The sequence below is a fragment of the Scyliorhinus torazame genome, chromosome 10 (assembly GCF_047496885.1).
Source record: "Scyliorhinus torazame isolate Kashiwa2021f chromosome 10, sScyTor2.1, whole genome shotgun sequence".
NCBI classification, from domain to species: domain Eukaryota; kingdom Metazoa; phylum Chordata; class Chondrichthyes; order Carcharhiniformes; family Scyliorhinidae; genus Scyliorhinus; species Scyliorhinus torazame.
The window spans coordinates 42,151,696-42,169,630 of NC_092716.1; the positions used below are offsets into that span (position 1 = coordinate 42,151,696).

A 17,935-nucleotide genomic window follows, 5' to 3' on the forward strand; every position below is an offset into this window, starting at 1 on the left:
GGGACTTTTCACAGTAACTTCATTGCAGTGATAATGTAAGACTACTTGTGACAAAGATTATTATTATTAAATTGGAGTATTCAAAATTTATGATTAAAAAAAACTTGCTTCCCTCTTTTCCATTTGCAGTTTGGATTTTTGATCTTTAATTTTCTGTACAAGCCACATGCCCTGAAAACAAAGACCCAGTTTTACTCTTTAAAAACTATTGATGGTTGTTATGTTAGATTCAGAAATTGGGGTAAACTTTCACAATGCAAAATTAGCAAATGAATAGAAACAGTATAGAACTTGTATATCGCTGTAAAGAAAGAGCAATGTTCGAGGAGTTTATCATATTGCACTCAACAGGGCAAATGCAAGAAGACAACATTTCAAACTATCGGAATTCTACGGAGAAATGCTGATTGGATGGCAAGTTGATACTGGTTGGCCTGAGCCTTGCCATGGAGAGTGCAATCAAAAATGATAGGTTCCCCAGGCTGCTGGGTATTTTAAACAAAGCGTGAAGATATTCCTTTTGTGTACAGTCATTGTATATGAATGTATGTTATTTTTATCAATCGTAGATATGTTTAAATATTTATTTCTGGGATGCAGGTGTTGTTACTGGCTAGGCCAGTATTTATGAACTGCTGCAGTCCATATGGTGTTGGTACACCCGCAGAGCTGTTAGGGAGGGAGTTCCAGGATTTTAGCCCAATGACCGTGAAGGAACGGTGATATATTTCCAAGTCAGGATGGTGAGTGACTTGGAGGCGACCATCCAGGTGATGGTGTCCACATATGTTTGCCGCCCTTGTTCTTCCAGATGGTAGCAGTCATTGGTTTGGAAGGTGCTCCCTGAGGAGCCTTGGTGAGTTACTGCACTGCATTTTGTAGATGGTACACACGGCTGCTACTGTTCATTGGTGGTGGAGGATGAATGTTTGTGGAAGGAGTGCCAATCAAGCGGACTGCTTTGTCCTGGATGGTGTCAAGCTTCTTGAGTGTTGTTGGAACTGCACTCACCCGGGCAAGTGGAGAATATTTTCTCACACTCTTGACTTGTGCCTTGTAGATGGTGAACAGGCTTTGGGAGTCAGGACGTGAGTTACTCGCCACAGAATTCATAGCCTCTGACCTGTGCTTTTAGCCACTGTATTTATGTGGTCTAGTCCAATGATAACCCCCAGGGTATTGATAGTGGAGGATTCAGCGATGGTAATGCCAATGAATGTCAAGGGCCAATGGTTAGATCCTCTCTTGTTGGAGATGGTCATTGCCTGGCACTTGAATGGCATGAATGTTACTTGCCACTTGTCAATCCAAGCCTGGACATTGTCCAGTTCTTGCTGCATTTGTATGTGGACTGCTTCAGTACCTGAGGAGTCGTGAATGGTGCTGAACATTGTGCGGTCATCAGCGAACATCCCCACTTTTGACCTTGTGATGGAAGGAAGGTCATTGATGAAGCAGCTGAAGATAGTTGGGCCTAGGATACTACCCTGAGACACTCCTGCAGTGATGTCCTCGAGCTGAGATGATTAACCTCCAACCACCACAACCATCTTCTTTTGTGCCAGGTATGACTCCAACCAGCGGAGGGTTTTCTGATCCCCATTGACGCCAGATTTTCTGGGGTTCCTTGATGCCATAGTCGATCAAATGCTGCCTTGATGTCTAGGACAGTCGCTCTCACCTCATCTCTGGAATTATGCTCTTTTGTCCATGTTTGATCCAAGGCTATAGTGACCTTGGTGGAACCCAAATTGAGCATCAATGAACAGGTTATTATTGCTAAGCAAATGCTGCTTGATGGTGCTGCGGATGACCCTTTCCATCAATTTACTGATGATCAAGAGTAGATTGATGGGGCGGCAATTGGCCGGGTTGGATTGACACCTTATTTTTCAGTATGCCTGGTGTTGCTCCTGGCATGCCCTCCTGCACTCGTCATTGAACCAGGGCTGGTCCCTGGCTGGTGATGATGGTAGAGTGGGGGGATATGCCGGGCCATGAGGTTACAGATTGTAGTTGAGTACAATTCTGCTGCTGTTGATGGCCCATAGTGCTTCATGGGTGTCCAGTCTTGAGTTGCTACATCTGTTCAAAATCTATCCCAGTTTGCACGATGTTAGTGCCACACAACACAATGGAGGGTATCCTGAATGTGATATTGGTCAGAAAATCCAAACCAGTAAGGATTTAAATAACCTGTAGAAAGACATGGGTTTGGGGCTCAGGTTGGAGGAAGTCAGCAGAGGGATGGGCTGCAGTGAAGGTTTTGACTTTCAGGAGGTGAAGAGAAGATTCAGGAGAGTCGGCGGAAATTTTCTCCGTCTTAGTAATGAAGAAATCCATGAACTGTTCAGACTTTGTTAACTGTTGTTTACAATGTTTAAAGAGGTGATAATCGAGAAAAGAAACCTAAACACTATTTTTCACTCCAAGATGAACCTGGAGTAGAAGCTGCATTGGGTGGGGGGAACTGGGGCCTAGTAGATCCTGATGGGGATCAACCAGATCTAGTGTCAGAAAACTAAGCCATCTATAGTCCAGATATATTTGTGTTCATACCTTTTGAAATTGAGGGAATCAGGATGGGAGCTATGCCAAGGGTAGTGGCCAGGTTTGAGACATTTAATATACTTCTTGGTATAGTAGCATTAAAGGTTTACAGATGCAGAGGTATCGGCATCAATTTAAGGCTTAGGGAACTTTTGAGTTTGAAAATCAATGGACTTGTAAGTAATCCGGAGGAGAGTTTATTTCTGGGGGCTGACATTGAAAGGAGTGGGGTTAGATGGGGGAAGCGGGATATGGGTGGTGAGCAATTCAAGGACATGTTTGGAGATGTCCTTGCTTGTGACTGGGAATACAGACACCACGCTGAGGCTAAGTGGGTGGCAGAGAATATGGATAGCAGAATTTATATAGAGGGGAGCGGTTCAGTGACAATAGGAGAGTGCAGACTGAGATGGGGAATCTGATTACCTGGGATGAACTGCTGATGCCTGTGCTGAGGGGAGAGCAAAGTTTGCATCCTCCAGACAACAGGAAGTGAAGGGCAGACATAAGCACGGGGCTACAGACCTTAGGAAGTGGGATGTCTGAAAGGCCTATATGAGCTGTGTGCGTAGAAGCTTGTAAGAAAGCAGTTGTTTTTAATGTCAGTCTGGTTGCTATAGAAACAACACAGTATAAATGTTGAGGTTGATTTTAACCTTACTCATCTGGTAGGTAGGGAGAAAAGAGCAGCAATTTATCAGCTCAAATCTTGACCACTTTGGATTGTTATATGTTAAACTTGTAGTCGTTCAATCCGAAAGCAAGTGCAGGCCTCGTACATCCATGTGAACTGGGGATCTATTATGTGAGTGTGGTGATATGTATTAGGGGTAATGCGGCACACCACGTGTCGACAGGAGGGATGCCAGGTCCTGATAGGATCTGCCACCTACTGGACTCCACCCAGAAATGCCGGTATAAGAACCCAGTTTTTCCCTCCATTTCCCTCAGCAGTTGCATTCTGTAACCACGCTGCTGGGGATAAAGTTCTGCTTAATAAAGCCTTCAATTGACATTACCTCAACCTGCCTCGCGTCATATTGACGGTGCTACAGTGAGTAAGGCCGCAATTTCAACTGGTCCTGTGTAATGAGGCTGCTGTGTCTTTCCTGCTGCAGATCGGCAGCTGGCCTGAAGACAGAAAAGAGAGTTAAGACTAAAACCTTTGTAGGGCATGGAGTGCGCCCCCTGTAGGCTCATTAGGAGAGTTACAAATCTCCTTGCTCCATATTCCCTCCAGCAAGACTCTGCCAAAACCCACTCCCTACCACTTGCCCAATCCTTGCCACCTGGAATACACTGCACGACCTCCAGGTCCATTCCAGCTGGGAGGTAGATGTCACTCGAAGGAGGACTGACAGTTAAAAATTTCCACGGCCTTCTGCTGTCTCCCCTGGATGGAAAATCGACTCGACAGAGTGAGTTCCTGCCGGAAAGATAAAATTTCGCTCCCATTGTGGTGTTTTTTCCAACACTAAGAGCCGCAGCTGGTAATGTACTCCGGAAAGTGACTCTGCATTCTCCCCCATGAATAGGTTCCTCTGATGGCTCAGTGAGATTTCCAGTCAGGAGGTGCATCATGCACACCGCGTCGGCACTAAATCAAGCTTCCAACAGGAAATTGTGTATGGCACATGGAACTTTAAAGAGGATGCAAGAATACAAAGAAATGGGGGAAATATTCATTCAAGATGTGAAGCTGCTAAATCTGATTTAATTGATTAAAAGTATGATCAGAAACATCTGCTTTTTACGAGGTTGCTTCAAGATATCACCCAATTGTTATTCATTATTGGGTTACAATTGCATTTTCTTCCACCAGGCCACACGGGTCGTTTAATCAAAGCGCTGCTGGGAACCAGTATTCTCTTTCTCTGCGCACATGGAGGTTTTCAGATTGCTCTCTATGTTTTGGCGGATGAAGATTTGCTGGGGAATAACTGTAAGTACAAATCAATATTCATTTTTTCCCCAGTTGGTAATGGACTGTGACATACAGATGCTTCCATGTGACTCTTGGTAAAGAAATATTTTCGCTGCAAACAGCCAGGCGTACGTTTTTAAAAACAATGTTTAGCGAATTTCCAGCTCCATTTTTCGCCTGGTGACCCACAGGCTGACATTCAAAAATGAAAGAGGCAGTGGTCTTTTGGTCTACGATAGGCTTTTAAAAACAGCTTTATTTGATCCTGACCCCATCTGGAGTAGAGTTTCAATCTTTGCTATCCACAGTGTTGTGCCCAAGTAATGATTCTTTATCGTGAGACACAACAGCATTGTTGGTAGGTCTTTACCCATGGAGGACAGTTCAACCACAGTGAGCAAAAGCAGAGAGCCAGATAATTTCTCCCCATATCTCTCGCTAAAGAGCCCTATGGCTCTAAAGGATTTGGAGTGAAACTCCGAGAGAGGAGGAGCAAGGCGGGGAGGGATGAGAAAGTTTGAATCATTTAGAAGCAGATTTCCGGGTGATACAGGATGCCATCCACTCAGTTACACCCACTATTGTTCTCAGGAACTCACTCCCTTTATCAAGGGAATACCTGGGAATGACTTGAATATTAACTTGACTTTTTCTTTAATTTCCAGGTAAGATTTTGATCAGATTTCTGAGTACCTCTTGACTGTCTCAGTATAACGCTGTTTATTCTAACAATGTGCAACCACCAATGCTCCTCAGTGCATCCATTTAATCAGCAACGGTTTTCCTGGTGACTGTAAATACTTAGCAATGCTAGCAACAATATGGTTCAAATTAGCCAAGCCATTAAAACCAAGATTAACTCAAATTAATTTTTAACCCAGAGATAAATCGTGATATTTTTGAAAATTGTCTGACAACTTTAAAAATTGTAAATCATACTCATAGTTTCAATAAGTTTATCCAGCTATTAACTTGAACCATTCTCGCCGGGGGATTTGTTTCCAAATTTCTGGCCTTAACTGAGACAATGGGTGGGGCAACGATATTCTGACTGGGCAAAGGAGAGGAAAGTAGGTCCTGATCACTGTTGGTAACTGGATCACTGGATACCTGTAGATTGATGGCAATGGCTTATGTGGTCAAATACCTTGCTGAAATTTACTGTTATTCCTCAGTCACGATAAACAGACTGGAGTTGCCTGTCATCTAGGAATAATGGTCCAATAATGCTCCAACAATGGGTTAATGCCTTGGGAAGGGGAGAAAATAAAAGCTAATAAATTAATCCTATCTAATCATAAATCATATGTGTAGCACAATCAATCACTCACGAGGCAAGAAGAGGTGAAGTCAATCGATGGCTTTATTATGCAAACTTGTTCCCCAGCAGCTCGGTTACAGAATGCGGCTGCTGGGAGAACCCGGGTTCTTATACTCTGCCTTACTGGTTGGAGCCAGCAGGCGGCAGATCCAATCAGGACCCAGTGTCTGTCCACCAATAGCCTCTCGGCATCACTGGGTACCGTACTACCCCTAATACATACCACCACAATATATAACTCGTAAAGACCTTTTTGGAAGTTATGATCTGCAAAAGACACTTCCTGTTTTTCCTCTGCATCTGGCACTGACACATACTATCCTTCACAATAACCCTATTTACACAAGAACTTTGTGTAGCAATGAACTACACTAACTTGGCCAATAATTCCCTTTTACCATTATGCTTTAGTAATATTGTTTGAATTCTGTTATGTTGAAATGATCTTATTTATCCTCTGTGGCAGATTCACAGTGCACAATTGAACAGCTGTATATTTAACAAGCTTGGTGCATACAAGGTTGCTCTGTTGTCCATAAAGCATCTGCGTGACTCAGTGGCAGCACCATAATCAACAGATCATGAGTTCATGTAGCCCCATTCCACAGACCTGAGCACGTAACTTAGGCTGACAGTGCAGTGCTGCCTGAGAGAGTGTGACATTGCCTGAGGTGCGCTGTCTCAGGTGAGACATGCATGATCTGCCCTCTCGAGGGATGTAAGCATTCCGGTTACATTTTTGAAAACGATCATTGGGCTTTCATTTATATTATATGTACATTTCCCATGCTTCCCCAGATAACAAATTGGGTTGCTGACAGGGTTTTTTTGAGGACACACAAATTTCCAATCATAATGCTGAGTTTATAAATCTGGTGCATTGTGTGCACTTCCTGTAAGAGCCGCACATATTTCCTTGAACACTTTCCTTCCCACATCTTCTGACTCACCATGAGCGAAACCCATGGGACATCACCGTGAGGGAACCCATGATGTAACATCTGCAGGAAGTATGCAAAATGTACAAGACTTCTCTATTAGCAGCAGCAGTTGAGGTTTTCATATAGGCTCAGTTCTCAAAAGGAAGCATCATTGTGTTGACAGTCAGGGGAAGTTTTGCACTATCATGTGAGAGTACCTTTAAGAAATGGGTGTTTATAAATGCGTGTGTATATAAATATCTGTAGTGAGAGTACCTTTAAGAAATGGGTATTTACTACTGCAGTGATGTCAGCGAGTGGGTGGAGCTGGGCTGTCTGTCAGCTTTTTACTTTCGTTTTAGGTTGTTTGCTGCAGGGTGTGTTTTAGTTTTGTTTTCAGTGTTGGAGCTGAAGCCAGACCAAGCAGGTGTACTGCTGTTCTCTCTACCATCAAAAGACTATCTCTTGATCATTTGGTGAATTCAGAATTATAAATGTTTTCAGTAGTGACTTTAACCTGATGTGCTTCTGTTAAAGGTTTTGTTTGTAAGTCATATGGATGTTAAAAGGAAAGCTTAAAGGATTACTTAGTGTTGTAGTCTTTGGGGGTTGTATTTGAGTTGATGGTTGCTAAGATGTTCACTGCATGTTTTAAAAAGGTTAACTTGAGTTCATAGAATAAACATTGTTTTGCTTTAAAAAAAATACTTTTCCATTTCTGCTGTACCACACCTGTAGAGTGGGCCGTGTGCTCCCCATACCACAATCTATTAAAGGTTGAACTCCATGATACACTTTGGGGTTCTCTAAACCCTGGCCCATAACCGTACCACTTCAGATTTTTTAATGTGATGATTTGGTTTTAGTTCTTTAGATTCATTTATAAATCACAATATAATGGTTGATGTGAATTGAAGGAGAATTCTTCGCGATGTGGGTGTTTCAGACAAGGCTGGCATTTATTGTCCATCCGTAGGTGGTGGTGGGCGGCCTTAAATTACTGCAGCCCATGTGGTTAAGGTGATGGCAAGGTTCTGTAAAGTACATAGTTAAGAGATTTTGACCCAGCAACGATGGCTGTACATGCCTATGTTGGGATGGTGCAGGGGTGACCTTACAAGAACGGAAAGAATTTGAATATCTATGGATTTCCGACAAAACCTGTTCCTTTAACTACCATGTAGCGTCAAAAGAGTAGTTATGGCTGCATCAAGAAATTTGGCATGAAATCGACACACAAAGTCATACAAGAGACAAACATTCAACATTTAAAAAAAACTAAAGAAAGAAAGCAGGCAGGCTCCATCAGAGAATAGGACACCATAAATCACATTTGGCCTGGGGTGTAACTAGCATATGGAGTCAGTGTAGTGTGACCGAAGAAGAGAGGAAGGAGGAGAGAAACAAAAATGAAGTGACATTGCTGAGGTGTCCCCGCCATGAGAAGTGGCGGGTAAGCGCTCACAGTTTGCATAGGGCAGCTGGAACCTTGTAGCTGCTGTGGGTGGTGTTCTCTTTCATATCTGGGGGCCAGTCTAGCTGGTGGTGGGGGTCTCCTGCAATCTCGGGCGAAGTGTCCTGACTGCCCACAGTTGTAACATGACCCCCGGGGCCGTAATGTGGAGCAGGCTCTCTGGTGTATTGCTCCCTTGGGTATGGTTCCCTGGGTGGGGGTGGGGGGATTGGGCTGTTGGTATCGTTGCTGGTTCGGGGGGGCATTGCATTCTTGGGCGTAATGTCCCTTCTGTCCACAATTGAGCATCCCTGTGTTTTAGGGTGCTGCGTGCTATTTCAACCTTCATTTACCCATGCGGAGTCTTGATGTGTCCTTACTGGATTCATGTTTGCTTCTACCTTCTCCTGCTCTGCCTTTTTATGTAGGGATTGTTCCCAAGCTCTAGAGAGTCTCTTCAGAACCCACACTTTTTTGTGTGCAGGGTCTGAGGGGTCATAGTTGGCACATGCTTTTTGTCCTGCATCTATGGCGTGGGAGACTAAAGTACGGGTCCATTTGGCCGTATTGTCTGCAGTTAAATGGGCACGGGTTAAATCTCCAAATACTGCTGTGAAGTGTATCCAGAGGCATTCAGTAAATGCTGTTGGATGCTCTCCTTCTGTCTACATCGGTTGAGACCTTCTATGGGATCTCCTCTATTATAGCCAATTGCATCTAGGATAGCAGTCTTCATATCCTGGAGGCTACCTCCTCCTACATTTTGTGGGTCGGGAAGGGCTGAATTAACGGATAGGTCAAGGCTCATCACTATGAGTTTCACTTCTTCCTGCTCGTCCAGACCGTACATGACTGTCTATTGTCTAACTCGCTGAAATAAATGGTGTGGGTCTGATGTGGGGTGAAAGGTTTCTATTTTATCACGGGCATCCCTTAACTGGGTGATGGTTAGTGGGGTGGTGTACACAAAATTGGGTTGGTCTTCTGTCGGTACTCTGCGCTGCGTGGTGACTGGATTCATAGGATTGGGTGCTGCCTGTCCAGTTGGTGGTGCGGGTGCTTTACTTTTTGGGGCCTGGGGGGCTCTATTCTGAATCTCTGTTCCGTTTACGTATCAATGGGAAGTTTCCCTAAGTTCCTGCCAATCGGGGCCACCTTCCTGGTCTAAATTTGGTCCAACGGTTTCTCTGAAACCATTCTGAACTGAGAGCAGTGATTGCAATCTTGCAATTTGCTGCCTGCATTTGGCATGGTCTACCGAACTCTGCCTTTGTTCCGTGGTGGAAGTGTGAAGTGCTCGTAGGGCTGCCTTTATGTCCTCGCATTACTTTTTCATTTGTTCTACTTGGTGTTCTGTTTCTTCCCTTACCAAAACTGCACGTTGTGTGTCTTGGTAGGCCTTATCAAATTGGGTCTGAAAGCTGCTTAGGTGAGCGAGACAAGATTGGTGTGCCCGTTTGACATCAGCCATCTCCTTGTCCTTTGCCGCGGGCTACTCTCGGAATTGCTCATTTACTTTTTCGCATTCACTAATGTTTCCCTCATTACTCTTCACTTTCTCTTCAAGCTGTCTGCGGAGCGTCCTCACGACCTCCTCTGTGCCTCGCAATTGTGCCAAACAGGACACGATTGCCATCGGCTTACGAACTCTACCTAAACTCTTTTTATGGATCTCGGTCAGGTTAGCCCACCAAGTTTGTCCTATACTACCAGGACCTGTCTCTTCATTTGCACAAAACTCAGACCATAGGGGCCAACCTTTCCCCTTTAGGTACTTCTTAATTTCCTCTTCCCATATGGGACACTGCTCGTCTCTATTGGTCGCTGCGACCTCGGGTTCCTGTGGGTACATAAGGCATTCCATTGCCTTCATTGCCATTTCTACCGTAATCTCTGTATCTCTACCGTGAATTTGGGACGGGGGAATAAAGCGGTGATGCAAACAGTGGGTACGGCTTAATCTATTTTCCAGTTCACACAACTCTCGAAAGTTTCACGCAACAAAATCTAACGAGTTTACTGTATATCCCTGTTAGGACGCATGCAAATTACGACACACTTCCGAATCTTGGAGGTTTGGTCGATACTGGTCTTACGCTTGTGGTTTCTTTCACTTTTCCAATTTAGTTTCTAATTCAAACATTTTGTGGGTTCTCTTGAGTGACATAATCACTTCTGGGTTGAGTTCCGTCAGAGGTCACCAATAACTGTTTGCTATATTTACTTGCTATAAATATGGCAGTCAATAAGGTTGCCATTCTTTTATCTAGATATCGATATTATATTGCTTTCAGAGTCGCCACGTATCAAATGATACCGCAAGGTTCAACTGGATATTGATCAAAGACCCAACAACCAGTTAGTTAGTTCAAGTTCAATAATACTTTATTTACACACAAGATTAACTTATACATGCAACATAAACACTACGAGCTAAACTACACCTAACAACTATGACAACCTGTACTTAACTTCAGGCACCCAGCATAGGTCAGAGGAACAGTGGCCTTTGATCGAATCTGGATCTACTGGGTCTGGAGAAGTAACTGCTGCTCAGCTGGGCTCATCCGTCTGGTAGCGAGCGTTGAACTTGGACTTGCTTCTGGTCGTGGTGCTGCAGTTGGAGATGGACGTAGCCGGAGCGCCAGGTCCAAAAGAGATCGAACAAATGGCAGTGTCTCTCTTTATCCTTGGGGGGTTTCGCGTTCCTTTGGGCGGCCCTTAGGTTTGGACCCAATTAATTGGGCAGTTTTCGATCACTGCCTTCGATCTGAGCCAATAAAGGGGCGGGTGCCTTGATGGCTGGGCGTGTCCTAAGTGGTCATTGACCTTGCTGTTTATGCGTCCTGAGTAAAGGGAGTGGTGCCGATATGTCTGGACTTGTATCGGTTACCTGAGTATCAATCCTTTGTCTTACGGAGATGGGCCATTAAAATGCTAATCGGTTGGGGGTTTCGATGCTGTCTGGATTCTCTGCTCACGAATATACATTCAGGCTCTGTGCCTGCCTGAATCTTACATTGTCCATATTTCCCTTTAGGCTTCGCGAACGTCCATGTTTCTTGTTGTAAGTGGCCTATCCCAGATGGCTACAGATCATATCATTGACATGCCAAAGAACAGATTATTTTGTTTGACTGGAGAAGCGGGGGTGAGTTCTTTCTCATATTGCCACATATTGCACAATTTCGACTTCCAGAGAGAAATGACTATAGAACGCAAGGAGCAAAAGGTGAAGAATCAATATTAACAGAGGAGGTGGTAAAAGAAGAAATGAAAATGAACTTGTGTTTATATAAGAGTAGTTCATGACCTCAGGATGTTCCCAAGTCTTATTGTAATGAGGGGGGGAGCAGCGAATTTGTACACAGCCAGGACCCACAACAGATGTCAGAGTGTCACAATTATTAAATGCCTGGGAATGTCTCCAGACAGCATTGACAATCCTATTCTTTGTGAAAACAATGATCAAACACTCCTGTGCCAACAGGACTCTCCGGCAAAATCACCTTGAAGTTCTCACGAAGGATCATAATCTCCTCTCCAGTTCTCACAAAGGGTTACATCCGAAAGGTTAGCATTTCTTTCTGTTTTACAACTAACGTGCCAGGCCAGCCCATTATGTTAGCTTTTTACTCTCTAGATTTGTTTCTTTTCGGAGAAAATATATTCACACAAAACCCTGACAACACACAAATCCTTGTTTCAAAACATTGCTTCATGACAATAAATGTGGTGAATACACAAAGGTCAGTACTTCAAAAAGTAATTCATTGTGTGACGCAGCTTCAGATGTTGCAGTCTGATAAGAGGCGATATAAAGGTGAGAATTACAGTATGAGAATTAAAAAAAACACCATTATTTCTCCAATTCAATGCTCAACCTTTCATGAACAATTTGTCAGTAGTTGCTGAAGAGGCAACAATGGGAAGTTCTGAAACTCAAATGTAACTCCCACTGTCCAAACGCAACATCGTTAAATATTCCGGGGTATCATTGACAGTAATGGCAGGGAAGACAACAGCTTAGACTGCCACTCCCTCCTAACTACAGAAGATGATCAAAAGCAGTAATCATTGCATTCTTAGTCTATTTTCTTTCTTGAAATTGTACTGCTGTTACTAAATATATGCATAACAATTTGACGTGAACATTTTTTGGGGGGAATCTTTATGGCGTTCATAGAGCCACTGTAATGTGCTCAATTGCATAGGCTTGCTCGTTCAGGTGATGAATGCCAGATATAACCAAAGGCCCTGTCAGTTGAGGCTTGATACCTGAGGCATCTTGCCTTCAAATATATTTGCTTTGGCTAAGTAATAATGCTTTCACTTCTGAGGCAGAAGATCAGGGATTCAAGCCCCTCTCCAGAGACTTGAGCATGTAATCCAAGTTGACTAATAGTGAAATAATGTGCAGTTATCCTGAAAAGACATTGAACTGAAACCCCACTAGCCCACTCGGGTGAATGCAAAATATCCCCATGGCACTATTTGAAGCAGAGCAGCGGGGGGGGTGGTTCTTCAAGCATCTTGGCCAACGTTTATTCAGTGAGCACCACCAAAAACAGATTGCCTCGATATTTATCTGGTTACGTCTCTGCAGTGGCCCCATGGCACGAGAGGCAGAACCCTGGCGGGACCTGGGAATTGCAGGAGGCTTGGCAATCCCAGGAAGGAGCGATGAACAGAAATGTTGCTGGAAAGAATGAAATAGTTTGCTGAATAAGTGTACATTTCTTATCCGACCTGGGGTGCTGGCCAGCAAACACAATTCTCCTCAATGAGATGGGAATTCCTTTAAGCATGTTTTTGGAGATGAAATGGGTATGCAGCGTGTGCCACCTACCCCCCCCCCCCCCCCCTTCCCCCTCCGACCGGGATACCTGTGGGTGGTCCACTATTGGACCTTTAATCTCATTCACATATGGCTGCTGCCTACAAAGGCTTCAGGGGCATTGCAAGATGGATTTCTGACTGTTTGCCTCTCCAGCAGCAATGGCGAGGCCCAATGTCTGAGCGAATGAGAACTTGTTGCTCTTATTAGCCTTAGTTTAATTGCTCTAATTCTGTCACCTTTGCTCACGAGTCGCCAGGTATCTTTCTGATACCGCTACATGGTTCAAGCTCAAGTAATGATTAATAATACAGCACACCGCTTAGTAAATGTTAAATCAACGATCATTTATTATATACAGCAATAAATACTTATACAATAATGCTACCTCTAGACTATTACCTACCACTAAAGGCCAATACTTAACTTTGGTGATGGCCCACCAGGTCAGGGAAACGAATGGCTTATCGAATTGGGTCTGGCCTGCGGGATTCAAAAAGGCTGGTACGGGTCGATAGTCTGGAACACCTATCTGGTAGCGATCGCTGGAGCAAGACTTACTTGTTCTTTCGTCGAAGGGTCTCGAAGGTTGTGAGTAGGAGAAGAAGTGTCGATCTGAACTTGGCCCCTATCTTTATAGTTCGCAGGGGCTTCCCGCCTCTCGGGGCGGACCTTGACCCTGGTCCCAAGTGATTGGACTTGGTTCCAATCACTGGGTTCGATATGCTGCAATAATGGGGTGATTCCTTGATCGGGGGGTGGTCGTTCACCTTTCTTTGCCTCGGCCACTGCTGGCGCCGAGAGATCTGGATCGGCTTTCAATTGCTAAGTTGTAGCAATTGTTCCCGGAGATGGCCGATTAAACTGCAGATTGCTGGGTTGATGTGCTGTTAATGGTTGCAGGTATCGGTCTGGGCCGACTTCCCCAGAGCCGAATACACTGTTCTGTCTGCAGCTGTCCGTTTGTGTCCTGTTGGCTGATTTTCCCATCAGCCTTTTCAGTTCGCCATTTTACATCGGGGTTTGGCCAAATTAATCGGGAATCAGCCATTTTAGGTGGCTACAAACTGAAAAAGAATGATTGTGACATGAGACTGGCCCTAGGGAGCTCTGTGAAGCTGGCTGCACATCGAGCTTTTACATTAAACCTTCCCATTTGTGGCTGCGATGTGCCCACAACTAGAAAACCTGGGTGCAGCAGACCCAATACCTACTTGGCCTGAAGCTTTTTGCCAGTCCCCTTGTTTACTCCAGAAAGGAGCCTAGCGCCTGTTTCAGTTGGACACCTGAAAAATGATCGGAAAGAATAGTGAGTTGAATGTCTTTGTGGTGTATTCTGCATGGGGGTTTTTGGTCCCTGGAAGTAGTCCTTAATGACCCTAGTTTACATCTATGACACGTATGCAATCAGGTCCAACTTTAACCCACGTGGCACTCTTTCCATTATAATCAACATTCAGTGACCCAAGTTTGTGTTGGGTGAGAACAAATTGGACTTTGGCTGTGAATTTCCCTCGCAGTTGAATAATTAAAGCAGCAAATAAGGTCTCAGCTTGGCTATTGAAATACTTATTTGGCGAAGATCTAAAGGTCTTCAGAATCTTTAACCATACCCAGGAAGAGTCACTATTTTCAGGAGAGGAGAGGGTTGAATTGGAAAATACCATCAAAATGGAAGTGGAAATGAAGGTTATTTATTGGTCAGTGGCTATGTACAGCGGTGCTATTATATACAGATATATACATTGGTAGAACTATGTACAATTATACATAGATATACCTAAACGCATATCACCATAAGTATGTTTTCATCCTTGTTCTCCAAGCATATCGAGTTTGATAGTTTCAACATGTTCTAACCTGTACACCTAGAGATCTAGGTGTACAGGTCCACAGGTCACAGAAAGGGGCAACACAGGTGGAGAAGGTAGTCTAGAAGGCATATGGTATGCTTGCCTTCATTGGCCGGGGCATTGAGTATAAAAATTGGCAAGCCATGTTGCAGCTGTATAGAACCTTAGCTTTTGTTTTTAAAAATAATTTTTATTAAGGTTTTCATAAAATATCAATAACAAAATCCCCCCCCCCCCCCCCCGGTGTTGCTGCCATTGACCAATGTCTACCATTCTGCCAGGAAGTCTAAGAATAGTTGCCACCGCCTAAAGAACCCTTGTACCGACCCTCTCAAGGCAAATTTCACCCTCTCCAACTTAATAAACCCCGCCATATCGTTGATCCAGGATTCCACGCTTGGGGGCCTCGCATCCTTCCACTGAAGAAGAATCCTTCGCCAGGCTACCAGGGATGCAAAGGCCAGAATACCGGCCTCTTTCGCCTCCTGCACTATTGGCTCATCTGCAACCCCAAATATTGCGAGCCCCCAGCCCGGCTTGACCCTGGATCCTACCACCCTCGACACCGTCCTCGCTACGCCCTTCCAAAATTCCTCCAGCGCTGGGCATGCCCAGGACATATGGGTGTGATTTGCTGGGCTCCCTGAGCACCTAACACAGCTGTCCTCACCCTCCAAAAAACAGCTCATCCTTGTCCCGGTCATGTGTGCCCTGTGCAGCACCTTAAACTGTATGAAGCTGAGCCTCGCGCATGATAAGGAAGACTTCACCCTCCCTGGGGCATCTGCCCACATCCCTTCCTCAATCTCCTCTCCCAACTCCTCCTCCCACTTACCTTTCACCTCCACCACCGAGGCCTCCTCCTCCTCCTGCATCACCTGGTAAGTTTCCGAGAGCTTCCCCACTCCCACCCAACCCCCCGAGAGCACCCTGTCCTGTACTGTGTGTGGCAGTAGCCGTGGGAATTCCACCACCTGCCGTCTGGCAAACACCCTGAAGGTGTAAGTACCTGAAGGTGTTCCCCGGGGGGAGCCCGTACTTCTCCTCCAGCTCACCCAGGCTCGCGAACTTCCCGTCCACAAACAGGTCCCCCAACCTTCGTATCCCTGCCCTGTGCCACCCCGAAAACCCTCCATCTGTTCTCCCTGGGACAAACCGGTGGTTCTCCCGTATGGGGGTCTACACCGAGGCCCCAACTTCGCCCCTGTGCCGCCTCCACTGCCCCCAGATTTTGAGGGCAGCCACCACCACCGGGCTCGTGGTATACCTCCTTGGAGGGAACGGCAGTGGCGCCGTCGCCAGCGCCCCCAGACTCGTACCCACACAAGACACCGTCTCCAGCCTCTTCGATGCAGCCCCCTCCCCCTCCATCACCCACTTGCGCATTGATGCGCAATCAATTACTCTCGAGACAAGGTGAGTCATAACTAATAGGCTTTAATCTGCTAGAACTGTTCCCCAGCAGCTTCGATACAGAAAGTGAAGGCTGCTGGGACAGCATTGGTTCTTATACTCCGCCTCTCAGGGCGGAGCTATGTACATCAGCCAATGGTAGACTCCTGGGTCTAGCCAATGGTCATCCACCTCTCGGGTACCACAATACCTGGTATTACCACACGCACCATCATCGCATTGGCGGCCCAGTAGTACCCACAGAGGTTGGGCAGCGCCAGCCCCCCCCCCCTATCTCTACTCCGCTCCAGGAACACCCTTCTCACCCTCGGAGTCCCTCGCATCCACACAAACCCAATATACTCCTGTTGACCCGCCTAAAGAAGGCCTTTGGGATAAACACGGGGAGGCACTGGAACAGGAACAAAAACCTTGGGAGCACCGTCATTTTGATTGACTGCACCCTACCCGCCAAGGACAGCGGCAACGCGTCCCACCTCTTGAACTCCTCCATTTGCTCCACCAGCATTGTGAAATTAAGCCTATGCAGGGCCCCCCAGCTCCTGGCCACCTGGACCCCCAAATACCTGAAGCTCCTCTCCGCCCTTTTTAGTGGGACCTCACCAATCCCCCTCTCCTGGTCCCCTGGGAGAACCACGAACAGCTCGCTCTTCCCCATGTTGAGCTTGTACCCCGAAAAATCCCCGAATTCCCGAAGGATCCTCATTACCTCCGGCATTCCCCCCACCGGGTCCGCCACATATAGCAGCAAGTCGTCCGCATAGAGTGACAGCCTATGCTCCTCCCCACCCCGCACCAACCCCTCCAGTTCCTCGACTCTCTTAGTGCCATAGCCAGGGGTTCAATCGCCAGTGCGAAGAGCAGGGGGGACAGGGGACACTCCTGCCTCGTCCCTCGGTGCAACCGAAAGCACTCGGACCTCCTCCAGTTTGTGGCCACACTTGCCATCGGGACCTCATACAACAGCCTAACCCACCTGACAAACCCCTCCCCAAACCCAAACCTCTTTAGCACCTCCCACAAGTACCCCCACTCTACCCTATCGAAGGCTTGCTCAGCGTCCATCGCCACCACTATCTCCGCCTCCCCCTCCCTCGCCGGTATGATAACGTTCAAAAGCATCCGCACATTCGCGTTCAACTGCCTCCCCTTCACGAACCCCGTCTGGTCTTCGTGGATGACCTGCGGCACACAATCCTCAATCCTCGTGGCTAAGACCTTCGCCAGCACCTTGGCACCTGCATTTAGCAACAAAATCGGTCTGTAAGACCCACACTGCAGGGCATCCTTGTCCCGCTTCAGGATCAAGGAGATCAGTGCCCAGGACATCGTGGGGGGCAAAGCCCCCCCCCCCCCCCTCCCTTGCCTCATTGAAAGTCCTAACTAGCAACGGGCCCAACAGGTCCATATATTTTTCATAGAATTCGACCGGGAAACCATCTGGCCCCGGTGCCTTCCCCGCCTGCATACTTCCTATCCCTTTGGTCAGCTCCTCCAGCCCAATCGGGGCCCTCAATCCCGCCACCAGTCCCTCCTCCACCTTCGGAAATCTCAATTGGTCCAGGAAGCGGCCCAACCCTCCCTCCTCCGTGGGGGCTCGGACCGATACAATTCCTCATAAAAGTCCCCGAAGACCCCATTGATGCCAACCCCACTCCACACCA

General features: G+C 46.3%; 1 protein-coding gene across 4 annotated transcripts in view; it reads left to right on the forward strand.

Moving 5' to 3' along the window:
- The window catches only part of piezo1 (piezo type mechanosensitive ion channel component 1 (Er blood group)), a 423,492-nt gene that overhangs the window by 132,404 nt on the left and 273,153 nt on the right, over positions 1-17,935 (forward strand). For all 4 annotated transcript variants that reach the window (XM_072518003.1, XM_072518005.1, XM_072518006.1 and 1 more), the window contains exon 3: positions 4,373-4,492. In XM_072518003.1, the coding sequence (XP_072374104.1) occupies positions 4,373-4,492 (120 nt within the window). The remainder of the gene's footprint in view (positions 1-4,372; positions 4,493-17,935) is intronic.